At 39.1% G+C, this 25904-nt stretch overlaps 1 protein-coding gene across 5 annotated transcripts in view; it reads right to left on the reverse strand.

The window, feature by feature from the left end:
• RASGEF1B (RasGEF domain family member 1B) overlaps positions 1-25904 on the reverse strand; it is a 556303-nt gene that overhangs the window by 342064 nt on the left and 188335 nt on the right. For all 5 annotated transcript variants that reach the window (XM_064584681.1, XM_045880908.3, XM_045880910.3 and 2 more), the window contains one exon: positions 19455-19508. In XM_064584681.1, coding sequence (XP_064440751.1) covers positions 19455-19508 — 54 coding nt within the window. The remainder of the gene's footprint in view (positions 1-19454; positions 19509-25904) is intronic.

The following is a 25904-nucleotide window of genomic DNA, read 5'->3' on the forward strand; positions in this document are numbered from 1 at the left end:
GAGAAAAAGAAAAAGAAAAACCAGGGGTGCCTGGGTAATCAATTGGTTAAGTGTCTGACTTCAGCTCAGGTCATGATCTTGGGGTCCTGAGATGGAGCCCCCGTCAGGCTCCATGCTCAGCAGGAAGTCTGCTTGTCTCCCCCTCTCTCTCTGCTCCTCCCCCCAACTCATGCTCTTTCTCAAATAAATAAAATCTTTTAAAAATTTTTTTTAAATAATCTGATTAAAATGGGCAGAAAACATGAACAACCATCTCTCCAAAGCAGACATACAGATGGCCAACAGACACATAAAAAGATGTTCAATATCACTAATCAGGGAAATGTAAATCAAAACCACAATGAGATATCACCTTACACCTGTCAGAATGGCTAAAATCAAAAAGACAAGAAACAAGTGTTGGTGAGGATGTAGAAAAAATGGAACCCTCTCACATAGTTGGTGAGAATGCAAACTGGTACAGCCACTGTGGAAAATAGTATGGAAGTTCCTCAAAAAATTAAACATGCAACTACCCTATGATCCAGTAATCACACTACTGGATATTTACCCAAAAAATACAAAAACACTAATTGGAGAAGATATATGTACCCCTGTTTATTGCAGCATTATTTACAGTAGCCAAATTATGGAAACAGCCCAAGTTTCTATCCATAGATGAATGGATAAAGATGTGGTATACTACTTTGAATTGAGGAATTTAATACTATAGAATACAATTGAATTCACACAATTGAATACTACTCAGCCATAAAAAAGAATGAAATCTTGCCATTTGCAACAACATGTGTGGATCTAAAGGATATAATCCAAGTGAAATAAGTCAGAGAAAGACTAATAGCATATGATTTCATTCATATGCAGAATTAAGAAACAAAACAAAAGAATAAAGAAAAAAAAGAGACAAACCAAAAAACAGACTCTTAACTATAGAGAACAAACTGATGGTTACCAGAGGGGAGGTGGGTTACCAGAGGGAAGGTGGGTGGGGGATAGGTAATTAGGTAAATGGGATTAAGAGTACACTTGTCTTACCAATCAATAAGAACGGCAGAACTCCAGTGCTAGGGGAATACTGCACATAGAATTCACGGCTTTTTTCCCATGATTCTTTAGTCTTTCAAAGTTAATTTTTTTTTAACTTTTTTTTTTGAATTTTTATTTTCCCTTTTTCAACCAACATCTTATCAATCCCTTTTTTAAAAAATATTTTTTATTTTTCATTTTTAGAGTCATATTCTATCCCTTCATAGTATTAACCTTATTTTTGGTATATATATATATATATATAAGTTGTTCTCTCTTTAAAATTTTGGGATACAGTTCCTTCTAACAGACCAAAATACACCCTAAATCTCTAGTGTATGGCTTTGTCCTAGTCTCCAACCTGATCACATTCTCTTGCTTTTTTTTTTAAATCCTCTTCTTTCTTTTTCCAACCAACTTCTTATCAATTCCTTTTATAAAATCATTTATAATTTTCATCTTTACAGTCATATTCCATCCCTTCATCGTATTAACCCTTATTTTTCTACATATATAAGTTTTTCTTTCTTTAAAATTTTGGGAGGCACTTTCTTCTACAAGCCAAAATACGCCCAAAATCCAGTATGTGCCACTGATCTATGCACCAGCCTGATCATATTTGATCATATTCTGTTTTTTTTGTTTGTTTGTTTTTGTTTGTTTTTATCTTTTTCTTTTTCTTTTTTCTTCTTTTTTCTTTCTTTCCCTTTCTTTTCCCCCAGTTTCAGGTGTGTTCTGATTTGTTTAGTGTATATTTTCTGGGGACGTTATTACCCTGTTAGCATTTTGTTCTCTCATTCATCTGTTCTCCTCTGGACAAAATGACAAGATGGAAAAAATCACCTCAAAAAAGAGAAAAACAGGCAGTACCGACTGCCAGGGACCTAATCAATACAGACATTAGTAAGATGTCGGAACTAGAGTTCAGAATGATGATTTTAAAGATACTAGCTGGGCTTGAAAAAAAGCATGGAAGATATTAGAGAAACACTTTATGGAGAAATAAAAGAACTAAAATCTAAACAAGTCAAAATCAAAAGGCTATTAATGAGGTGCAATCAAAAATGGGGGCTCTAACTGCTAGGATAAATGAGGCAGAAGAGAGAATCAGTGATATAGAAGACCAAATGATGGAAAATAAAGAAGCTGAGAAAAAGAGAGATAACCAACTACTGATTCACAAGGGCAGAATTCGAGAGCTAAGTGATACCAAAAGACAAAACAATATTACAATAATTGGTATCCCAGAAGAATAAGAAAGAGAGAGAGGGGCAGAAGGTATATTGGAGCAAATTATAGCAGAGAACCTCCCTAATTTGAGGAAGGAAACAGGCATCAAACAGGAGCCCGATGCAGGACTTGATCCCAGGACCCTGGGATCATGACCTGAGCCGAAGGCAGATGCTTAACCATCTGAGCCACCCAGGAGCCCCTCTACCAAACATTTAAAGAAGAATTAATACCTATTCTTCTGAAACTGTTCTAAAAAATAGAAATGGAAGGAAAACTTCCAAACTCGTTTTATGAGGCCACCATTACCTTGATCCCAAAACCAGACAAAGACCCCATCAAAAAGGAGAATTACAGACCAATATCCCTATGAACATGGATGCAAAAATTCTCACCAAAATACTAGCCAATAGGATCCAACAGTACATTAAAAGGATTATTCACAATGACCAAGTGGGATTTATCACTAGGCTGCAAGATTGGACAACATCTGCAAATCAATCAATGTGATATAATACATTAATAAAAGAAAGAACAAGAACCATATGATCCTCTCAATAGATGGAGAAAAGCATTTGACAAAGTACAGCATCCTTTCTTGATCAAAACTCTTCACAGTGTAGGGATAGAGGGTACATACCTCAATATCATTAAAGCCATCTGTGAAAAACCCACAGCGAATATCATCTCAATGGGGAAAAACTGAAAGCTTTCCCCCGAAAGTCAGGAACATGGCAGGGATGTCCACTATCACCACTGCTATTCAACATAGTATTAGAAGTCCTAGCCACAGCAATCAGACAACAAAAAGAGATAAAAGGCATCCAAATTGGCAAAGAAGAAGTCAAACTCTCACTGTTTGCAGATGATATGATACTTTATGTGGAAAACCCAAAAGACTTCACCCCAAAACTGCTAGAACTCATACAAGAAATCAGTAAAGTGGCAGGATATAAAATCAATGCACAGAAATCAGTGGCATACCTACACACCAACAACAAGACAGAAGAAAGAGAAATTAAGGAGTCGATCCCATTTACAATTGCACTCAAAACCATAAGATACCTAGGAATAAATCTAACCAAAGAGGCAAAGAATCTGTACTCAGAAAACTATAAAATACTCATGAAAGAAATTGAGGAAGACACAAAGAAATGGAAAAACGTTCCACACTCATGGATTGGAAGAACAAATATTGTGAAGATGTCAATGCTACCTAGACCAATCTACACATTCAATGCAATCCCTATCAAAATACCATCCACTGTTTTCAAAGAAATGGAGCAAATAATCCTAAAATGTGTGGAACCAGAAAAGACCCCCGAATAGCCAGAGGAATGTTGAAAAAGAAAAGCAAAGCTGGTGGCATCACAATTCCGGAATTCAAGCTCTTTACAAAGCTGTCATCATCAAGACAGTATGGTACTGGCACAAAAACAGACACATAGATCAGTGGAACAGAACAGAGAGCTCAGAAATGGACCCTCAACTCTTTAGTCAACTAATCTTCGACAAAGCAGGAAAGAATGTCCAATGGAAAAAAGACAGTCTCTTCAACAAATGGTGTTGGGAAAATGGGACAGCCACATGCAGAAGAATGAAACTGGACCATTTCCTTACACCACACACAAAAATAGACTCAAAATGGTTGAAAGACCTCAATGTGAGACAGGAGTCCATCAAAATCCTAAAGGAGAACACAGGCAGCAACCTCTTTGAACTCAGCCGCAGCAACTTCTTCCTAGAAACATCGCCAAAGGCAAGGAAAGCAAGGGCAAAAATGAATTATTGGGACTTCAGCAAGATAAAAAGCTTTTGCACAGCAAAAGAAACAATCAACAAAACCAAAAGATAACCGACAGAATGGGAGAAGATATTTGCAAATGACATATCAGATAAAGGGCTAGTATCCAAAATCTATAAAGAACTTATCAAACTCAACACCCAAAGAACAAATGATCCAATCAAGAAATGGGCAGATGACATGAACAGACATTTTTCCAAAGAAGACATCCAAATGGCCAACAGACACATGAAAAAGTGCTCAACATCGCTCGGCATCAGGGAGATCCAAATCAAAACCTCAGTGAGGTACCACCTCATACCAGTCAGAATGGCTAAAATTAACAAGTCAGGAAATGACAGATGTTGGAGAGGATGCAGAGAAAGGGGAACCCTCCTACACTGTTGGTGGGAATGCAAGCTGGTGCAACCACTCTGGAAAACAGTATGGAGATTCCTCAAAAAGTTGAAAATACAGCTACCATACGATCCAGCAATTGCACTAATGGGTATTTACCCCAAAGATACAAATGTAGGGATCCAAAGGGGCACATGCACCCCAATGTTTATAGCAGCAATGTCCACAATAGCCAAACTATGGAAAGAGCCAAGATGTCCATCGACAGATGAATGGATTAAGAAGAAGTGGTATATATATACAATGGAATATCATGCAGCCATCAAAAGGAATGAAATCTTGCCATTTGCAACAACGTGGATGGAACTGGAGGGTATTATGCTGAGCAAAATAAGTCAATCAGAGAAAGACATGTATCATACAACCTCACTGATATGAGGAATTCTTAATCTCATGAAACAAACTGAGGGTTGCTGGAGTGGTGGGGGATGGGAGGGATGGGGTGGCTGGGTGATAGACACTGGGGAGGGTATGTGCTATGGTGAGTGCTGTGAATTGTGTAAGACTGATGAATCACAGACCTGTACCTCTGAAACAAATAATACATTATATGTTAAAAAAAAAAGAAGAAGAAGATAGCAGGAAGAGAAGAATGAAGGGGAGGAAATCAGAGGGGGAGATGAACCATGAGAGACTATGGACTCTGAGAAACAAACTGAGGGTTCTAGAGAGGAGGGGGGTCGGGGGATGGGTTAGCCTGGTGATAGGTATTAAAGAAGGCACGTACTGCATGGAGCACTGGGTGTTATACGCAAACAATAAATCATGGAACACTACATCAAAAACTAATGATGTAATGTATGGTGATTAACATAATAAAAAAATACTTAAAAAAAAAAGAGTACACTTGTCATGAAGAGCACTAACTAATGTAAAAAATTGTTAAATCACCAGATTGTACACCTGAAACTAATATGACACTGTATATTAACTATACTAGAATTGAAAGAGAAGAAAAGGAAGGAAAAGAAAAGATTGATTTAAAAAGAAAATATAATTGTTTTGTTTTGTTTTGTTTTGTCTTTTTACTTCACAGTTACAAATGGCAATAAAATAACATTAAGTTGAAGCCAAACCAGCAGGTTTTCTGACCAAGTCATGACTTTGCCTGATAGTCACTGATTCCACTAGAAATAGTTTGTCTGCAAACAAAAGCCAACTTTTATGTTTGTTTGTTTATTATTTGTTGTTTTGAGTATACTAGACACATTTGTTACATTAGCTTCAGGTGTACAACATAGTGATTTAACTTTTAAAATGATGAGGTAGCAATCTTGGTTCTAAGGATGTTGAATGGGCAGTTCAATAAGTGATCTAGCTTCCTCTGTTTATGAATGGAGGTCAAGATAAGAATCTACCGACACTCTGGCTTTCTCAATCCTTTAAATCCAGACACTGCTGAAATGCACATTACAGAGATAGAGCGCATTAGAAACATAAACATGGATTTCCTCTAGCAACTGATTGGTGTCTGGAGGAACAAAAAGACGAACATTTTGGTTAATTAACCTTCACACTTTTCTAGAACTAGAAGTCTTGTGAGCAAAGACTTTGAGCTACCCATCAGCTTGGAGAAGTAGACTATCAGCACATCCTAGCTGTCCAGATTAGGATTCTAAGATTCCCTATTTATGAAACTGATCTGGGACCATCTGAGCACATATGTTAATGGACTAAGACACAGGAGCTGTATTTAGGTAAAAGAGAAGGCAGAAAATTTGGTGCAAATTTTTCCTTTCAGGAGAAAGGAAAGATATAGACAAGAAAGGGGTTAATGAGCACAGTGGAGGATATGCTATGGCCTATACCTTTCCTCCTAGATTTAGGAACAGGTCCTGTGCCTCAGTGGGGAGTGGTAAGATCTGAAGTTGAAGACACTGTGTCCATGAAAGACTCTGTGGAACTCTAAAAACGAGAGCCCAAGTTCTTTGCAGACCTGTGGAGAGGGGCGCTCTCCAATTTTATCACTGAAGAAGAGCAGCACCCTGCAGGGTTATGGAGCAGAGCTACGCAGCAGTGGTGCCCGCCTGTGGACTAGGCTGACAGGTGAGCAGTGTTTTCATGGAAAGCTGACAGCCAAAGCAAAGACAAAGTTCCCTCAGGTGACCAGTTAGCCGGCCTCCATTAGGAAACCTGAGAAATCCATGTGAAAAGCTCTTAGGAACTTTCAAAAACACATGGTGAGAGAAACATGGCCAAGAATTAAGTTGTCTATGTCAGCAGGTGGGTGCTAAGATCAGGCAAGATACAGTAGTCAATGTTGGTGTCTGTGCTCACAGCTTGGTGAGGGCATTTTCTGTAATGCCACCTGCACTTGTGGCCAAAGAAGATAACAATAAAAGAATAGCCTCTCAGAGGCAGAGCCAGAGGCCTGGGAAAATCATCCCCTAGAAAGAGAAGCAAGGCCTACCCTTCAAGATAAGGGGCCACACGGATGTCAGGATTACACAACCAGCAGCTGCTGTGAGTCTGTTTCCCCTTTCTGGTGGTAGGAAGCAATGTGGTTATCTCCCTCCTGTCTCATCACGATCTGTTGCGTGTGTGCGCAGATGGGGAGATAATTTGCTGTGGAGGGGGTAGACAGATTTGTCTCTAGATCAAGAGAAACTAGTTCCAGAAATGATGTAGACTCTGATGGGATTTGAGTTTGATGTCATCACGGGGCAGTAACTTCTTGAGGTGGGTACTTTTATTATCTTCATTTTAAAAATGAAGAACTGCTACACCCAAATCCATTCATACTGAAATGTTCTCTGTTCAGGTGAGGTGTTTCTCCTTCTAGTCAAGGTTAATTTCTGCACTTTGTGCTCTGGCTCCCGTGGGCAGCACCCTTTCCTCTCCATCTCCAAGACATTCCTGCACCAATTGATTCCTCCTTTCTCAACATCGTCAAACTCTCGGAACCCTCTCTACTGGCTCATTAGCTTTGTCTCCTTTTGTGTCTGTTGTTTTGTTTGATCCCTAAAAAAGTAGTGCTCCCAAAATTTCTCTTTTCACCTGGTTTCTCACCTTGCTCTTTTCAGTCTGTCCAAGGCTTTATATTTACTCTCAAGGCTTTAATAACCATGTCCTTAGTTGGTCACTCCCACATCTAAATCTTAAGTAATACTATACTTTGCTAACTGAGGCACTCAGGAACATAATATTTTAATTTTGCATTTATGTTTTTATGTGTTCTAGTTTGAAAACAAAGCCCATGTTAACTCTGGATTTCAGTTTGACTTATAATAGTAATACGTTGCATGAAATGCTTTTCTGGCTGTCCTTGAGCACAGTGTGGAAGCTTGTCATTGACTTTCGCTCACTAGACCTTTCTAAACTATTAAAGTACAAATAATTTCTCCAAAAAAAAAAAGAAAAAAGAAAAGAGCAAAGTGTGGCACAGAGGGGCTTAATAACTTGAGCATCACAGAGTTAATGCTGCAGGCAGCCTTTTATTTGGGCAATTTGGCTCCAGAGTCATTTAGTACTTACATAAAACTAGAAATTATATCATGTGATGCTATAAATATTCTACATGTTACCTAGCCTACGTTTACCAATAAATAAATAATAACTCCATTTGATGTGTAAAAGTACATTGTCACATTCTTTCAGAGGACCAAAAGATTTTTTAAAAGCTTTAGAGAGCCTGGAAGAGCACTGAGGAAATGTTCACACAAAGCATTTCCCCTATCATGATTAAGACTAAAACCAAAGGAAGAAAGCCAGATGCTCAGGTTGGAGCAGGACAGAAAGCTACACAGTCAGTGGTCCTCATTATGACCATGTGATTTGTACCTCAGCACATCTCTGCAAGGAACGGTGAACAGAGCTCTGTCCTCCAACATATCTCTGCCTTTTATAAGTAAACCGAAAAGAGTTTTCCAAAGGGCAGCCCTGTAGCAACCTGAGCAGAAGGTGCTGCCTGGCCGCACAACAGGGGCACACAAAACATTTGCAAACCTGCAGGATGCTTCCTCTGAGACACCTGGCAGCACTGCTTTTGACGACTAAGACTCAAAGCCCCTTAAGAGATAACAGGGGGCTCTCAAAAAGCCAGATTACCTTTGACGACACCAGACCAGCCTCAAGACCTTTTCCTGCTTGAATAACCTTGGGACTTCCAGATTTCCATTATGCAAGATGACAAGCTCTGATTCAGCCACAGTGCAACCTTTCATTAGACATCTTCTGCTTCCTCCAGATGCCGGCCTTTGTGACTCTCCAAACAGAAATGGGAAACACTTTCCTTTTTGTCTTCGTCCCACCTCTGGGACTGCAGGAGAGGAAAGACTTGGCCAGAAACCTCTCTCTAAAGAACACCAAGTGGAAAGAGACCCCTCCTCAGGAGGACATAGCACCTGTCTTTCCTATGGAGACAGGTAGACACTTGAGGCAGGCTTCGGGAGAGCGGCAAGTCACTGGAAGCAGCCCTCCGCAGCTCTTTTCACCGGCAACCATGTTCAGGTGCTTTTGCAGCAAGCTGCCAGCTCAAGGCTCTAATTAATTAAAAGGCTCTTCTTGCCAGGGATATTGGCCATTTGACATCTCAGTTGGAGATTAGAGCTCATGAAGGTTCAGCTTTGGAAGAACAGCTCTGCTGTTACCACATTTGATCTCCCCAGTGGGAAAACCCAAGTGCCCAGAGTTGCAATAATCATGTTAAGTGCCAGTTTCCTTTGCCAAAAAACAGTACACTCTTTTCTTTATCCTTCCCTTGGGGAAAACTCCCACTGGGTCATTTACTGGGTTCTCTGCTTATCTTGCAATTCCACACCAGAAGCATCTTTTTTTTTCAACATATATAGGCAGTTCCACAAGCCTGCACGGTCTGTGATTTTAAAGATCATTAAATTTAGGCTCAACCCCAGAAGCAGGACAGAGCACATGATCTCCTGCAACAATATTTAAAATGCAAGCAACATTGGAGAGTTATCCCACTAATTTCCATGGGGCAGGCAAGTCTTTGAAAAGACCATCCTTCAACCTCTGACTCAAAACATAAATAGTCCTGGTCACCAAGCAGATAGAACCCAGAGGTGCATTTCAGTGTTGTCCTGATGAGAGAAGAATGAGATGGGGACACTGACCAGATTAGTGGCTCTCCCAGGTAAGGTTACTCACAGCCTTTTCTCTGCTACCAAAGCATACAGAACTTGCCCTATTGTGATTTATCCAAGTATAGTATTGCCCACCCCCTAAACTATGAGTGCATTCATGACAAGGATTCTTCTGTCCTTTATCCTCCAAATAATCATGGGAGGCTTTCAATATGTATTAAATAGTAAATTAATTGGGTCTAGGGGAAATGGACACAACTTATAACTTATACCTTGTTACCTGATATATTAGGTCAAGGAAAGAAAAAAGGAAGGAAGGAAGGAGGGAGTAGAGAAAGTTAAATAGGGAAATGAAGAAAATGAAAAAAGAAGAATAAAAAAAGAAATAGAAATTTATGAAAGTTATTGAGATGCACAAGCTAGAAATTATGGTTGCAAAAATGCCTGGTGTTAGTTGTATCTATAAAAAAAAAAAAAGAGGCAAATATAGGCTAATGGGCAAAAGAAACCCATATATTAACATTCAGAAAAGGCAATGGATATACATTTATTTGAGGGACAGGATATTTTATATTTTATTCTGTACCTCCAAGCAAGTAATAAGGTATTTTTACCTGCCTATGTATATTCTAGGTGCTGGCATAAGAAGACATACAAAGAGTAGGTTCTCCACCTTCCTTTCTTTTTCATTTTGAGCCTTCTGCTGGAAGCTTTTGGTGGAATGATCCTACGCCAAGTTTATGAATTAACAAACATTATTAAATGTCTACTATGGGCTTAAAATTGTGTCAGGTGCTGGAGGTACAGAAAAGTATACTCACCGTACTATTAGGAAGGTTTTATGTTTCATTTATTAAGAAATGTTTTGCTCTTACAGAGCTGAAACCCATAACAATATTGAACTTGAGTGCATTCTCATTATTAGGAATTAGAATTACTAAGAATTAGAGACCCATACCAGGGTATTTCTCCAGTGCAACTACAGCTTACATTTTTGCAAATGTGCATTTTAGCCCAAGTCCATTGATGTACTTTCCTTGGTGTTGTTGCTCTTTTAGAGAAAAAAATAAAGTGAGACTCCAGCTACCAAGGTTCAAATTATTCTCTGCACAGGGATGGAATAATGAACATCTCTTACTGAGACACTGCTCTAAGAATTTTACATGGATCCATCTATTCATCCTTAACAGCAGTTCTATAGGTTGATACCATGATTTGTCTCATTCTATACATGAGACAAGTGAGGCACAGAAAAGCTGAGTAATTTGGACAAAGCTGTAGAGCTGGTGGGTAGTGGAGCATGGACTCCCGTCACAGAAATTGGTCTCCAGAGCCTGTGCTCTTAACCCCTGCCCCATACTGCATCTCAGGAGAGTAGGATTGGAAAAAATGTAACAATAAAAATCAAAACCAGACAATAAGAGAGGAAAGGAGAGTGTATGGAATCCGGAAACATCTATCTTATCCCAAATACTGCAAATCAGTGCTAAGAGCTCTTTCTTGGCTGGGAGAGTGAGGCAGGGCGAGGCAGGGAGGCAAGGAAAGAGGAAGGGCTGAAGTGCTTCCCCTGTGTTCAAAGAGAAACAATTGTCCCCCCCATAAATTAGTGGCCTGTGTTGGCACATATGAAAAAAAGGATAGAAATTTGCAAATATATGTATCACCCTTTATCCAGCAGAGAGCACTACAACAAGTTAGCAAAAACAGCACTCTGCCAAAAACGAACCTTCCTAGCTTCCAAAAAAATCTATTTAAAAAGTGAACAGTGTTCAAATTTACTTGAAATAATACCCTTCACGGTGACTGTTCCAGAACATGGGTTTCTGTCTTTCAGGGGTGGGGAGGGGGAGTCAGAGGAATTTCTTCAATGCTGACAGGGTTGGTCTGGTCTTTATGTCCTTTCTCAGGGCATGGGAAGAAGCCACCATGACCTACCAGCCCAGAAATTCTGCCAAGAAGCTGAGAGTCATGGGACTCTGCCCAGCCAGCTTTGTGTAGGTCAGTGAATACTGTCTAGACATTAAGTCTTGATCTTTGAAAGAGGAAGCCAGATACAATATAGCTTCAAAAGGCTGAGGAACCAACTCTGAGTAAATATCTTAACTGCTGATATTACTATCTTGGGCTGTGTTTACCCAGAGACCTATTCATCAACCATGATGAAAAACTTAAATTTTCCAATAGCCCATTACATTCTAGATTCTTAATCATCTCTTCCTAAAGGAAGAATGAAGGTAGTGAAGCATCACCTATGTCTATTAAAAATAAAAATACCACACAGTAGGCTCAGAGATGATGTGGGCACATGCTCTGCATACTCATACATCATTGGTAATAGTGGAGAGCACCCAAGTCAAAGCCAAGGGTGGGTAGAATAGGTAGCACAGTCAACACAACCACAAATAATCCTATAAATTACTGCCACCAACAGATAGATTTCCTTTAGGTTTCCATATATTCTAAAACCAATACTTTTTTTAAAAGATTTTATTTATTTATTAGAGAGAGAGCACTAGAGAGAGAGAGCAAGCATGAGTGGGGGCAGAGGGAGAGGGAGAAGCCCTCAGCAGGGAGCCCAACGTGGGGCTCGATCCCAGGACCCTGGGATCATGACCTGAGCCAAAGGCAGATGCTTAACCAACTGAGCCACCCAGGCGCCTCTAAAACCAATACTTTCTATATGATAGGGATACATTTCCTAGAGATACTATTTTTAAAAGTTGTCATTGAGGGCTGCCTGGGTGGCTCAGTCAGTTGAGCACTGACTCTTGCTTTTAGCTCAGGTCAAGGTCTCATGGGTCCTAAGACCAAGCCTCATGTGGGGCTCTGCGCTCAGTGCAGCGTCTGACTGGGATTCCTTTTCCTCTCCTCCCCCTCTGTGTGTGTCTCTCTCAAATAAATAAATAAATATTTTAAAAAAGAAAGAAGTTGTCATTGACATGAGTTAAGATATCAGAAGTCCAGGGAGAGAGAACAGAGGGACATACAGAGAGAGAAATGGAGCATCTCCCAACCAAAATGTTACAATAAACCATCAAAATGGCTAAATTTTTAAAATAAACTCTCCAACCTGAGGAACCTATTTTTATGACAACAGACAGGGATTTGGGCTGAGATTCTAGGTTACCATATACAGATGAAAGTTACAACAGGATAGAGCAGGTCATTTTGACACCAAACTGAAAAATGCCTATTTTTCATTTCCAAGTAATTTGTGAAACAGAAATCTCTGACCTTTAACCCATCCCTGGGATTCATTTTATCCCTTACCCTTGCCCCATCCATCACCCTCACCTGTCCATCACCCCTAACCTATCTCTGACCTGTGCCCCAGGGGTGGGAGTCAGGGTCAGAGCCAAGAGCCTCTGAGAAGGGGTAAGGATATATGTTTTGCCCATTACTTCAAATTAAAGTACTAGAAGTCCAGTAGTGCTATGACAGAATGTCCCTACACAAAAAAAGCTGAGTTGACACATCTGGATCTGAATATCTTGCACTGAGAGATTTAAAAGTATCAAGACACAAAGATATAAATATCAATGAGCATAAAACAGGTAGCAGGAGACATGGAACATGCTTGAAGATCTTTCTCTGCTGCTCATCCCTCAGTACACATCTCCCCACGAGTCAACTTTAGTTAAATAACGTAGGGTGGAGAGGTTATAGAGGAAAGAAATGAGAAGACATGAATTAGGCCTATCTTCTAAGAGTCTACTTGGAGTTTAATATGTACCCTAGAGTAAGTCACTTCATATCTTGGCATATCCATTTTTCCTCTATAACATATTAACAGTAATAACTGCCTTGCAATAAGAGGCACCCAATAAATAATCATGAATGAATGAATGAATTCACATATATCTCCTAGATGCTTTTAGGTTCTGCAAATTAAAAAGTGAACTGGTCTTTGGCTGAAAATAAGAACAGGGATTCTTACAACTCTGTAAAGTAGTGTTTAGGAAGTAGGATATTTGCTATCTTTCACTAAACTAAACACTTCAATCCATGCCCCCCTCCCACCCAGCTATCCACTAACACCTTATTTTATTGCAGAAATTGCCTTCAAAAATAAACCCTGAATATAAGTATCCTTTTCTCAACTCCCAGGAAAAGAAAAAGAAAAAAAAAAAAAAACCCTGCTTTTTTTAACAAAATGGCCCCAGAATGATATTACATTAATGGACAATCATGTATTCAGCAAATCCATTCATTCAATAAGCTTTTATGAGCCCTTACTACCAGGGAGGTATTGTTATTCCTAACAGAATCCATTATTGTTCTTCCCCTCCAAGAGATAATAGTTTAAGGGGAAGCTGAACCGATAAATAAATATTTAGAATCCAATGGCAGGAAGAAGTAGCAAAACACTAAAGCAATGGTATGTCAGACTGCCTGGATTCACATCCTGGCTCCAACACCTACTACTGGTGTATCCTCGAGCAAGTTCTTTAATGTCACTAGGCCTCAAATTCTTTATCTGTAAATGGTAGTAATAATTTTACTTACCTCAGAGGGCTGTTATAAAAATTGAATAAGGGGATCCATGTAAAGTACTTTTCACAGGAATGAGAATATAGTAAACACTTGACAAGTTTTGTGGTTGTTGTTAGGTGTTATACCTTGGTGTAAGTACAAAACATTATGAACTCCAGGTGAAACCACTCATCTTTCCTGGAGAAACCAAGAAAGTCTTTGAAAAGGAAACAACAATGTGAGGGATCTCTCCGTAGAAGACTAAGCTTTCAAGCAGACAAGAAAGGGAAGATAGCATTCAAGAAGAAGAAACAGGGGCGCCTGGGTGGCTCAGTTGGTTAAGCGACTGCCTTCGGCTCAGGTCATGATCCTGGAGTCCCGGGATCGAGTCCCGCATCGGGCTCCCTGCTCGGCGGGGAGTCTGCTTCTCCCTCTGACCCTCCTCCCTCTCATGCTCTCTGTATCTCATTCTCTCTGTCTCAAATAAATAAATAAAATCTTTAAAAAAAAAAAAAGAAGAAGAAGAAACAGTTTGTACAGGGGCACAAAGTTATCAAAAAGTTTTGCATTCAGGAGCAGTCTGCTCAAGACCTCTAGACTCCAGCACCTAGTAAAATACCAGGAGATAAGGCTGAAAATAATGGGAATGACTTGTTGAGTTATGCAGAGGAGTATGGGGTCTATTCTGAATAAAACTTGAATCCCTTAGATGCTTTTAAATAAGATTTGACATGAACAGTTGTGTTTGTTGTTTGTTTTCTGGAAAGTAACTCTGGTAGTGTTTTGGAAAATGGAATGAAGAAGAAAAGACTTGGTATAAGAAAAGAGCAAGGAGGGAGTTGTTACAACCTTCCAAAGGAGGAATAAGAAGGGAAGGAAAAAGATGATGGAGAGATTCTAGGGACATCTCAAAATGGAATTTACAGAATTTGATAGCTAGTTGGATGTGGGAAGTAAAGAAACAAGAGAAATCAAGGATGACACTGACATTTCTAGCTTGGAATGGTAAAGCCATTGACTAGAGTGGTGAATATAAGAGAAGAAGGCTCAGGATGGGAGAAAATATCTGTAAAAGAGAATACATATCTTTATTTACATTAAGACATGGTCTATGGGACAACAAAGTGGAAAAGACCTCTAGTTAATCAGCAACACAGATCTAGGGTTCAGAGGAGATTTCATTACTTGAGACACAGATTTGAGAGTAATTTTCTTAAAATAGACCCCATCTGAATAGGCAAGACTGCCCAGAGATTGTTGATTATGTACATGGTACTATCTATGCAAAATATTGTAGGGGAATGTCTGTAGGTTAAATAAATATTGTTGAAATAGTATAGCTATATAGACTCAAAGCTGGTTGAATAATAATCCTACGTCCCCATCAAAAAATTAAACAAAAAAAGTGGATGAGTTGACCAGAGTTATCTAATGACAAAGACCTACTCTGGCTCCCTGCTTTCATATAATATGAGTTCTATCCTTTCTTCCTTCCCTGATATTCTATAGCAAGATGTGTCCCTCCATCTATCTAAGGTTAATGCTGTGCTTTGGCATCTCCTTGCCTTTCTATTGTCTTCTTTCTAGCATTTAAACACACTTACTCAAATCTGCCCCAACTTAAGAGACCCTCCCTCATCCCAATAGCCCCCACTAACTACTCATTTCTTTCCTTCCTTTTGCAACGCATTCCTTTAAAGACTAGCCTACCATTTCTATTTCCTTCCTCACTCAATATTAAACCCACTGTAACCTGGCTTCTGCAGCCATCACTTGTATCTCACTAAAACCAACAATGACCTACAATATTGATAAACCCAGTGGACGCTTTTTAGTCCTAATTTTACTTAACCTCCCAGCAAAAGTTTTGATACAAGTGACAACCTCCTTTTTAATGACTCACTTTTTTATTGATTTGATTTCTGTGACACTACATCCTTCTGATTTCTTCCAACATCTATGGCCCTATCTTCTCACTTTCCTTCACAGGAAATAGTCTTCTCCCAGGGCTTATATACCAATACTCCCAGATTCTTATAAACACTCTTCATTTCCACTCCACACATTCCCTGGGCAATCTTGTCCATTCACACTCTGTCAACCATTCTCTATATGTGTATTTCTCCCATATTCATATTTCTATCATAGAACGCTATCCTGAGTTATAAATCAACATGCCCAGATCCCTGCTAGTCATCTTTGCTGGGAGAGCTTACAAACACTACAAACCTGACATGTACCAATCTGAACTCATCAACTTCCTCCCTGACCCTATTACCTAAGAAAATTGCACGCTAATGGAACACTGGGTGTTATGCCCAAACAATGAATCATGGAACACTACATCTAAACTAATGATGTAATGTATGGTGATTAACATAACAATAAAAAATTTAAAAAAAAGAAAGAAAGAAAATGGCACGCTATTCTACCAGTTGCCCATGCCAGAAATCAAGGAATCATCCTTAGCTATTTCCTCTACCATATATCCAAACTATTATCATATATTGTTGATCTTATCACTCAAATATCTCTTGATCTTCAATGCTATTATTCTAATCCTGGCTACTACCATCTCTTGTCTAGAATATAGCCTTAGACCTAGACTTCATGTCTGATATCTTGCTTCTTCTGTTCTTCAGCAACCAAATGATTTTAAAATAAAAATCATATCAAGTCACATACACCTACCTTCCCAAGTAAAAATTTCTTGTTACCCTTAAAATAAATCCAAATTCTGGTTTTACAAGCCCCTCCATGATCAGGCTTTTTTTTTTCTTTTTTGTCTCACTGTTTATCATTCTCTATTTCAAGTTGCAATTTTCAGACATTCTGAACATTTTATAGTTCTCTACCTCTCCAGATTTTCATACTTGGTGTTTCCCTGCCTCCACCTTGTCTTCATGTGGCCAAACCCCATTCATTCTTTGGATATCTGCATGAAGGCCACTTTTTTTTTTTTTTAAGATTTTTATTTATTTAACAGAGAGAGAGAGAGAGCACAAGTAGGCAGAGTGGCAGATGGAGAGGGAGAAGCAGGCTCTCCGCCGAGCAGGGAGCCCAATGCGGGGCTCGATCCCAGTACCCTGGGATCATGACCCAAGCCGAAGGCACCCGCTTAACCGACTGAGCCACCCAGGTGCCCCAAGGCCACTTCTTCAGGAAAGTTTTTCTGACCCCTAGATTAGGTTAGGTTCCCTTCATGTAAGATCTTATAACCTCCCAATTTAAAAAAAGAATCATATCATCCATCACAATTTTACTTGTCCAATGACTACCCATATGTTCTATGAGGGAAAAGGTCATATGTGACTTGTTCACCATAATATTTCAGTTCATGTCACATAGTAGGTGCTCAGTGATCACTTGGTAACTGTGCTGGATGAATCAAATTGAGTCATAGAGACTGACTATGCTACTCTACTTTGTGCATGACAAGAACTGAGAGAGGTAGTAAATAAGTTGGATAACAGAACTGGGTTTATAAATTATCTCAATTGATCAAATTGTAAAAATGAATAAAATAAATATAATGGCCTATATTCATACTCAAAGACTCATTTACATAAATATAAAAGAAAATCATGTTTTAATAGCAGGTCATGTGAAAATGTCTTAAGAGCATGTGCAAGGACTTCAAATTTCACATGGCCCACAGAGGAACATGGCTGATAAAGAGAAACTGATGCCATCTTACACTGTATTAGTAGAATACTAGTGTTACACTGAAGAAAGCCTACAGCTTGTCCTTTCATCATAGCCCATTCTTACGTTGTACCTGGCATACACCAAGTATGTAAAGAAAACTCCTAAATGAAGAGTAAAGTCTTGAAGTGTTTTTGCCAAACTGACCACACCTGAAGAACAATACATAATTTTTGGCATTGGTAACAAAGAGTATGCAAAAAAAAAAAAAAAAAAGTATAACCTAGTCTAGAAGGAATAATAATACCTAACATAGCATTGATTATGTATTGAGCACTGTTCTAAGCACTTTATATATATTAACTCATCTATCATATGAAGTAGGTACAATTATTATCCCCATTCTACAGTGATAAAAGTGAGGCACAGATAGCTTATGTGACCAGAGTCACATAAGTAGTAAGTGGGAGAGCCAAGTATTGAAACCAAATAGCCAGCAACCAGCAGCCCACACTTCTGGAAATCAATTATAACAATATTCTACTAGAAATAAAAAAGGAAAACCATTAGCCCAGGAGTGAGCTGGGGAGAAGATTCAGAAGAAAGCATATTAACTGGCTTCATACTTTAAACATCAGGCAGAAATCAAAAGGAAACAGATCCTGGCTCAATAAAATGAAGAACTTTCTAATGCTTTGATTTGTCTCACTAGTGAACAGTCAGGGTCATTGGGTTCCCTGTTAATAGAGTATCCAGGTAGAGGCTAGAAGTCCTTCTATACATGGTATCAAGAGCAGTCCCACTCTGGGAAAAAGGTGAGAATAGAGAACCCCTGAAGTTCATTTTCTAGGATCTGTAATGTTAAGAATACAACATGCACCTCAATCTCAGACAGCCCAGACCAGAACTCAATCAAGATGGGGATTTAATAGGCAATAAAAAACTACCAAGATAATGAAATGGATGGCATTCAGAATAGTGGACCCTCACATCACCTTTAAAGATGAAGATCCCAGCTACCTTTTTCCATATCAAGCAAATTCAGAAATGGAAACAGCACAGCAAAACAATGCCACGCTATAAAACCCTAAGAAATGCCAAGTTACTAATATATGAGGCACGGGTCAACTCTTTATGCACCTGGTTTTCCATATCAATAGATAGTGTCAAAGAATTTATTTGCGTTGTTCAGACTGTGAAATCGCTTCTTTCCCCTCAAAAAGGAGAAGATCTAGTTAAACCTGAGATTAAAGAGGCAGATAAAAGAGTCTCCTGGACTGTGAAGGCCAGGAATTAGACATGCAGCTACTGCTATAGCAGTCAGTCTCCAGACAAGATCCATTACAGGGACGTCTTCCATCAGATGCTAGCGAGGCTAATCCTTTTGCAAAGCATGACAGCTTCTCAAACTTGACTGTAGTGAATCCAAACCAGATTTTTATGCTATATGATCAGCTTTTAAAATACAAAATCATTTTTATATTGTGTTGAGTTTAGGTTTATTACATTTAAATTTGGAAACAAGGATATAGATGCCTGCAATGCAGCTTGTCCCAGACTCCCTTGATGCTCATCTTGCAGAATAAAATGTCAGATAATAGTGAGATAGAAATAAATATATGCAACCAGACCTGCTTGATAACAAAATGCTGTCAAATGATAACAGAGTTTTCCACATCCTTAAAGAGAACCATTCAAATTTCCATCTCTGAAGAAAGAGAGCTACAGCATGTCACCGGAACATTCTCATTGATCCGTAGCTTTTCAACTGCATGTCATCAACTCTGAAGCCATTTAGTACTCTGACAACAAGTTGTAAATTTTGGAGGCTGACTTACCTTTTTGCAGTCAGATAAGGACTTTTCGCTGGCCAATGTGCTGAAAATGGTGGTCTATGAAACAGAAAGTGGGTGACACATTAGAATCATCAAAGTGTAATGATATTGACTCTGCCTTGTTAATTTCTAATCCATGATGGGCAACACTTCTTATGACCCCATTGATTTCCCTGGATTTTAAAAAATGCCTGCCCTTCAGTACTCCCACTACCAACCACCCTACCCAAGTTGGAATATTCATTATGGGCCAACAACAACAGAGTGACATAAGGACTCTTACTTATCTTTGTTTCACGAACTAGGTACCTACAGCACAATTCGGTTAATTGTCAAAAATCACATACCTTGGAAAGAGGTGAGTAATCAAAGCCAAGAAGTCTGACTTTAGAACCCACCTTCTCACCCACACATGGTACACTCTCTCTTTCGCTTGACGAGATATGTGCATAATGTCAAATGCCAAACCATTCAAATGAAACCTATTATGAGCCTGAGTGATGAAGGGGAGCTTCTCCCCATTTAAGAGATTTGTGAATCTGAACAGCGGTACCAGATCTTGTCATCTGATCTCTATTTTCTTTAACACACTTGCTCTCCAAACGATTTACTTTTTATATATTTTTTTGTTTATTTTCCTGGCCTCATGAATGACTAAAAAGGCACTTTAGCATGCAAGGCCAGTTGGGATTTATATGCAAGTTTGCTCCTTTTGGACTATCCTATGAAGAGTTAAATGTCTATGATCAACCACATAAATGGTATTGACATTTTTTTTCAGTAAACCTGTCTACTTTTTCTTTAATTACAAAATATATATTCTTTTTTTTTTTTAAAGATTTTATTCATTTATTTGACAGAGAGAGACACAGCGAGAGAGGAACACAAGCAGGGGGAGTGGGAGAGGGAGAAGCAGGCTTCCCGCTGAGCAGGGAGCCCGGTGCGGGGCTTGATCCCAGGACCCTGGGACCATGACCTGAGCCGAAGGCAGACGCTTAACGACCGAGCCACCCAGGCACCCCACAAAATATATATTCTTAATGAGACAATCTCCTTTCTAACTTATCCTCTTGAGGTAATCAATAATAAAAATTTGTGTTCATCCGGGATGCCTGGGTGGCTCAGTCGGTTAAGCACCTAACTCTTGATTTCAGCTCAGGTCATGATCTCAGGGTCATGAGATGGAGCCCCGCGTTGGGCTCTGCCCTGGGCATGGAGCCTGCTTAAGATTCTCTCTCTCCCTCTCCCCCATCCCCTCTGCTTGCACGCATATGTGTGTGCTCTCTCTCACTCACCCTCAAAAAAAATTCTGTGTTCATCTTTCCACACTTTCTCTGTTTATTCAAATACATATCACATTATATGTAATTACATGACATATTATCTGCATTATATTGCATACGCACATATAGAAATTTCTTTTCTTCTTCTTTTCTTTCTTCATATCAACCTATTTAAGAATATAGTATCAGCACCTTTCCAGGTCAGCTCATATAGATTGGCTCATTCTTCTCAATAGCCACATGACATTCCATAATAGAGATATACCATATTTATATGTATGCTTTCCTTTATGGATGGACATTTGGTAGTTTCCACGTTTGGGTTCTTTTATTATTGCTTTTTGTTTGTTTATTCTTGTCTGCCATTACAAACTATGCTGCAATAAACATTTGTATGTATATGTAAATATATATGCAATATATACATATATATTATATATGTGTGTACATACACATATACATATTTATACCGATAATTTTATTTTGGTTGAATAGGGTCAAAAAACAAAAGAAATGTAAAATAAATAAAGACATTGGTATGGCTTGAAGATGTAATCTACATAAATTTTCTCATACTCTCTCCTTGCATAACATAAAAATGTCTACCCCCCTCCCAGGATTTTGTTTTGTTTTGGGACAAGCACTAGAGATAGTTAAAAATCTGAGCCAGCATATATTCTGATCCAAAGTAATATGCAGCATTAAAGGATAGAAAACACAGATGTGGCTATACATACAAAAAAGCATATTTAATGAAAAAAATAAATTCAAGGTTTAGATTGGTATGATCTTGAAATACAGTTTGCTGGCAGTTTTTGTGTTTTTATTTTGTTTGTGAGAGAAGGTTTAAAAGTTATCTAGAAAGTTTGAATTAAAAGTAGAAAAGGAATGGGACGCGTGGGTGGCTCAGTTGGTTTAAGTATCTGCCTTCTGTTCAGGTCATGACCCCACAGTCCTGGGATGGAGGCCTGCATCAGGCTCCCTGCTCAGCAGAGAGCCTGCTTCTCCCTCTGCTCTTCCCCCCGCCCCCGCCCCAGCTTGTGTGCATTCTCTCTCAATCTCTCTCTTCTCTCAAATGAATAAATAAAACCTCTAAAAAAAAGTGGAAAAGGGAAAGAAGGGAAGAATTTTAAGTGGTGGAAGAGGAAAAGCAAAAGTGAAAAAAGAAGGGCAAGATAAAAAGTTCACAAAATCAAACATAACAGAATTATCAGGAAAAAGAAAAAAAATGGCTCCCATAAAAAAACACCCATCTTTGCTCAAAGTGAATGAGGGCATGTGACTCATTCTTCTTACCATAATTAAACCCACTGACCTAATTTCAACCCTGACAAATAACAGCCCATGTTGACAGGAGTGGATATATTCTTGAAGTTCCATGCTGTCTTCTCCTTTGCTCTTGCCAGGTATATCTTAGTTTCTCTTGTTTCCATATTCCTTGTGACTAGAAGGAAAGATTCTTGCTTGCTATTCAAAGACTGAACCAGTAAGGAGAGAGAAAAGCCAAAGAAAGAGAAACAGTAGCTCTCAACGTGCTACTGAACCACTCCACCTGCAATCTTCCCATCAAATGCCTTCCTTATGATCTTTCTTTGCATTTATGTATATGTATACATGAGCACCATGTTATGAGAGAGGCCTCAATGTTCACACTCAGATTCCTGATCCGTGAAGATACAGACCCCACAAGACTTGGTCATTGCTGTAGCCCCATTATCTAGCCCAGTGCCTTCCATGAAAAAAGGTATCCAATAAATATGCACTAAACAGATGCAAAAAAAAGAAAAGAAAAGAAACGGCATCAGATGAAATTGCAGTCCTTGTCCCAAAACACTGCTTTGGAAGCGTGGTGCCAGAAAAGCAGCCTCACATATAATAACATTACAAAGTAAAGCCTAGGGAGAGAGGAGAATGAGAAATAAAAGACGTCCAAAAAGTAGTAAAATACAGTTTCTATTCAGTATATTTCTATTGTCTATTATCTGCTTGGTTTGGCTATCGATTTTTCAGTGTCGCCCTCTGAACATTTTGGACTGGATAATTCTTTGTTGTGGGGGTGGGAGTGTGCTGTGCTGTGCAGCATCCCTAACCTCTACCCACCAGATTTCAGTAGTACGCTCCACCCCGACCTCAGTCCTGACAACCAAAAATGTCTCCAGATTTTTCCAGGAGTCCCCTGGAGGGGGCAATTCACCCCCCATTGAGAAGCACTGGTCTGAACTCAAGAAGAGCTAGTCATGGAAGTGACCCTGATTTCTTGACCAGTGTAACTAAATTTTTAACAGGAAACAGAAGTTGAAAAGTCAAGATCTGGAGAGGACCCAAATTCTAGCTACTGAAGATTCCATGTGGGGGCAATTTGAGAGACACTAATTGCATTTTTAAGTAAGTTTAAGATATACCACTAGGGACAGTAAATTAAGGAACATGTCTAAGAACTCAGATATTAGTGCTCTAGCCCCAGGGGAAATGATCTTCAAGATTAAACAATACCATTCAACCTTCAAGAATAATCTCAGGTGACCTGAGAAATATGTTTGGAGGAGAAATGAGTCAGAGATGGGTGAAACTGGCTTCACTAAAAAATTAATACAAGTAGCTCTAAATGTTATATTTGTAGAAAGGAACCACTTGAGCTAAAGGACAAATGTACAGTGAAATCTCAGTACCTGGAATGAGTATGAAAGAAGTATGGCATGGGTCAGTGAGAGTCTGTATCCTTAATTTGGCCATTTTCTAAGGGGATTTTACTTATATGCTCCGTTGGTCTCATTTTGTTCCCATCGAAAGAAACTGGCATTCCAGGTTCCTAATTACAGCTATTGTAAATGACTTTGGGTGGGCTTTCTAAACCTTCCAATAACATGTTCACTTTAATTACTGGAAATGAAAGGCTCAAAACATGGTGACTTACCCACACTGTGACCTTCTTGACTGTTGCATCAATATTTTTCTGCTAAAGAGGAAACCCCTAATGAGTCTCCTCCACCAAAGTTTGCATGATGCTACATTTGTCAAAGGAGTGCAAGTACAATGGTGCACAATGACTTTTTAGAGCACTGACTTCTAACTCTGTTGGCAAGGTGACCAGCATGGGGTGAACAGTATTATACATAGAAATTGTAGCAATTTGCCAAATGAATCTAGAAAGGTGAGGCCCTACTGTTGTCCATTTATATACTGGTACCTGAAATTTCACTTATTAGAGCCCTGCTTTTCACAACAGGCTTTGAATCATCATAGACAAAACCTCAAGGGATGCTAGAGTATAAGAGTCAATGCAAAGGGGGCAGTTGAAAATTTCATGTATTGTAATTATTGGTCTGTTACACCTTAGAAGGAATGAGTGTATCAGATCTTTTTCTACAAGCAGATTTTTGACTTTGGGTTTTTTAAGTTTTCTAAAAATTTCAAAAACAGATTTTGCTGGGAGAGAAATGAAGACTTACATAAAAAAGACACTGGACATTCATGGTGATGGGAAAAGATCTAAAAACATAGGTCACATAAGGCTCCCTAAAAAGCAGACTGTGAGATGGAAGTTAGCATACAGGAGGTTTATTAGGGACTACTCTCAGGAACTCCACTTGTGGAAGGAAAGGGAAGGGTTCAGGACCAAGCACAGGAAGAAGTTGGGCCCTGGTAAAACTCAACAAAGGTCTCAGTCCACCAAACAGGGAGCCCTGAACTGGGGTAGACTTGTCCCCAGCTGGGGTGGAGCTAAGAGCTGCCCTGGAAGGGGGGCATGACCCTGGGCAAGATGACTATTTTCAGCCAAGGGCAATTTCCTGAGAGGGTGGACAGCTGAGAATAGACAGCCAGCTGCACTCCTAGAAACAGGGACATCTGTGTGGAGCACTGCTGTGTCCACTACAATATACTTTACTTTGACACACTTTGCCAAGGGCAGATACTGGTTGTGACTGACTTAACTCTAGTTGAACATGATCCCTTAATAGAACTTAGAAGTTTGCTGATCTTTTATGATAGAATCTCTAAACAGATAAACAAATGGGCCACTTGCTCAGGAGTCTAGGTGCTTGGGTCTAATGTCCCTTTTTAACAGACCTCTTGTGAGCTTAAGATGGGTAACTGGCCATAAGGTCTTGAACTCTTCATTATGAAATGAAGAAACCCATATTCATGTCCTTTTAGGTCATGATAACCCAGCTAATTTGAAGAAAATTGGCCTGATTTTATCAGACACATCTTTTAGAAATCAATGAGTATACTGCCTACTTCTTCCCTCCATCCTCTGAGGAAAGAACATTTGACTGAGTAACATAGTCAGCTCTTGATTACCTCCAGAGCTAGAGAGAGCTTTACAGGTGATCCACAAAAGCATAACTTATAAAATGTCTCTACATCTGATTTTGAGAGATACTAAATAATGGTCTATTTAGAAGATGAGGTGGTTAAATACAACGTCCTTAAATTAACATTAATGATCATTTATAGAAATATTCCAAGTGGGCAGAAAGGCAAAAGCAACCCAGAAGGAAGAGTGACTTGGGATGAAAAACTGGCAATGATAAGGCCTTGGTCTGAGAACCTAAATGAAGGATCAGCAATTGACTGCTCAACTAGTCCAGCCTACAGAAACAGATTCCAGAAGGGCAGCTGCTTATCCCATTCTCACTGGTGGGAGTGGCTTGCAAAATGAGCAAAAGAGACTCCATATGTTCTACACTCCTTTTTAAGAGAGAGTTTACCTCTGAGAGTGATTACAATGTTGTCTCAGTCCCACTAAATTAGGTTTAGAAAAAAAAAAACAGAAACAGATAGACTCTAACTCTACTGAGCTTATTTCTTCCATGTAATGTCTACAACTAAGATTTATATTTTAAAAACAGCAAACCTATGATGCTTACTTGATTAAATTGGAACAAAGTCAGGTGCAAGAGAATTGCTTAAGTACTGGATTATAAAAATTAAGGAATTCAGAAACTGAATCTCTGAGATAGATGGCAATGTTACAAAATTTTATTTCAAGCATCAGTTGTTCCTTTATCTGTGTGTGTATATGTGTGTGTATGTGTGTGTGTGTGTGTTTCACGCCCAGCCAGACACCACCAAACAGGCCAGCTAGTTTTGATAAATGGTCAAATACAGTTGAAAGCTAAGCACCACTTAAAGGAATGATGCCTGCATAAGGCATCTCCATCTGATA

The sequence above is a fragment of the Mirounga angustirostris genome, unplaced genomic scaffold, assembly GCF_029215605.1.
Source record: "Mirounga angustirostris isolate CCGP_5_RB_7025 unplaced genomic scaffold, mMirAng1.0.hap1 SCAF_2, whole genome shotgun sequence".
NCBI lineage: Eukaryota > Metazoa > Chordata > Mammalia > Carnivora > Phocidae > Mirounga > Mirounga angustirostris.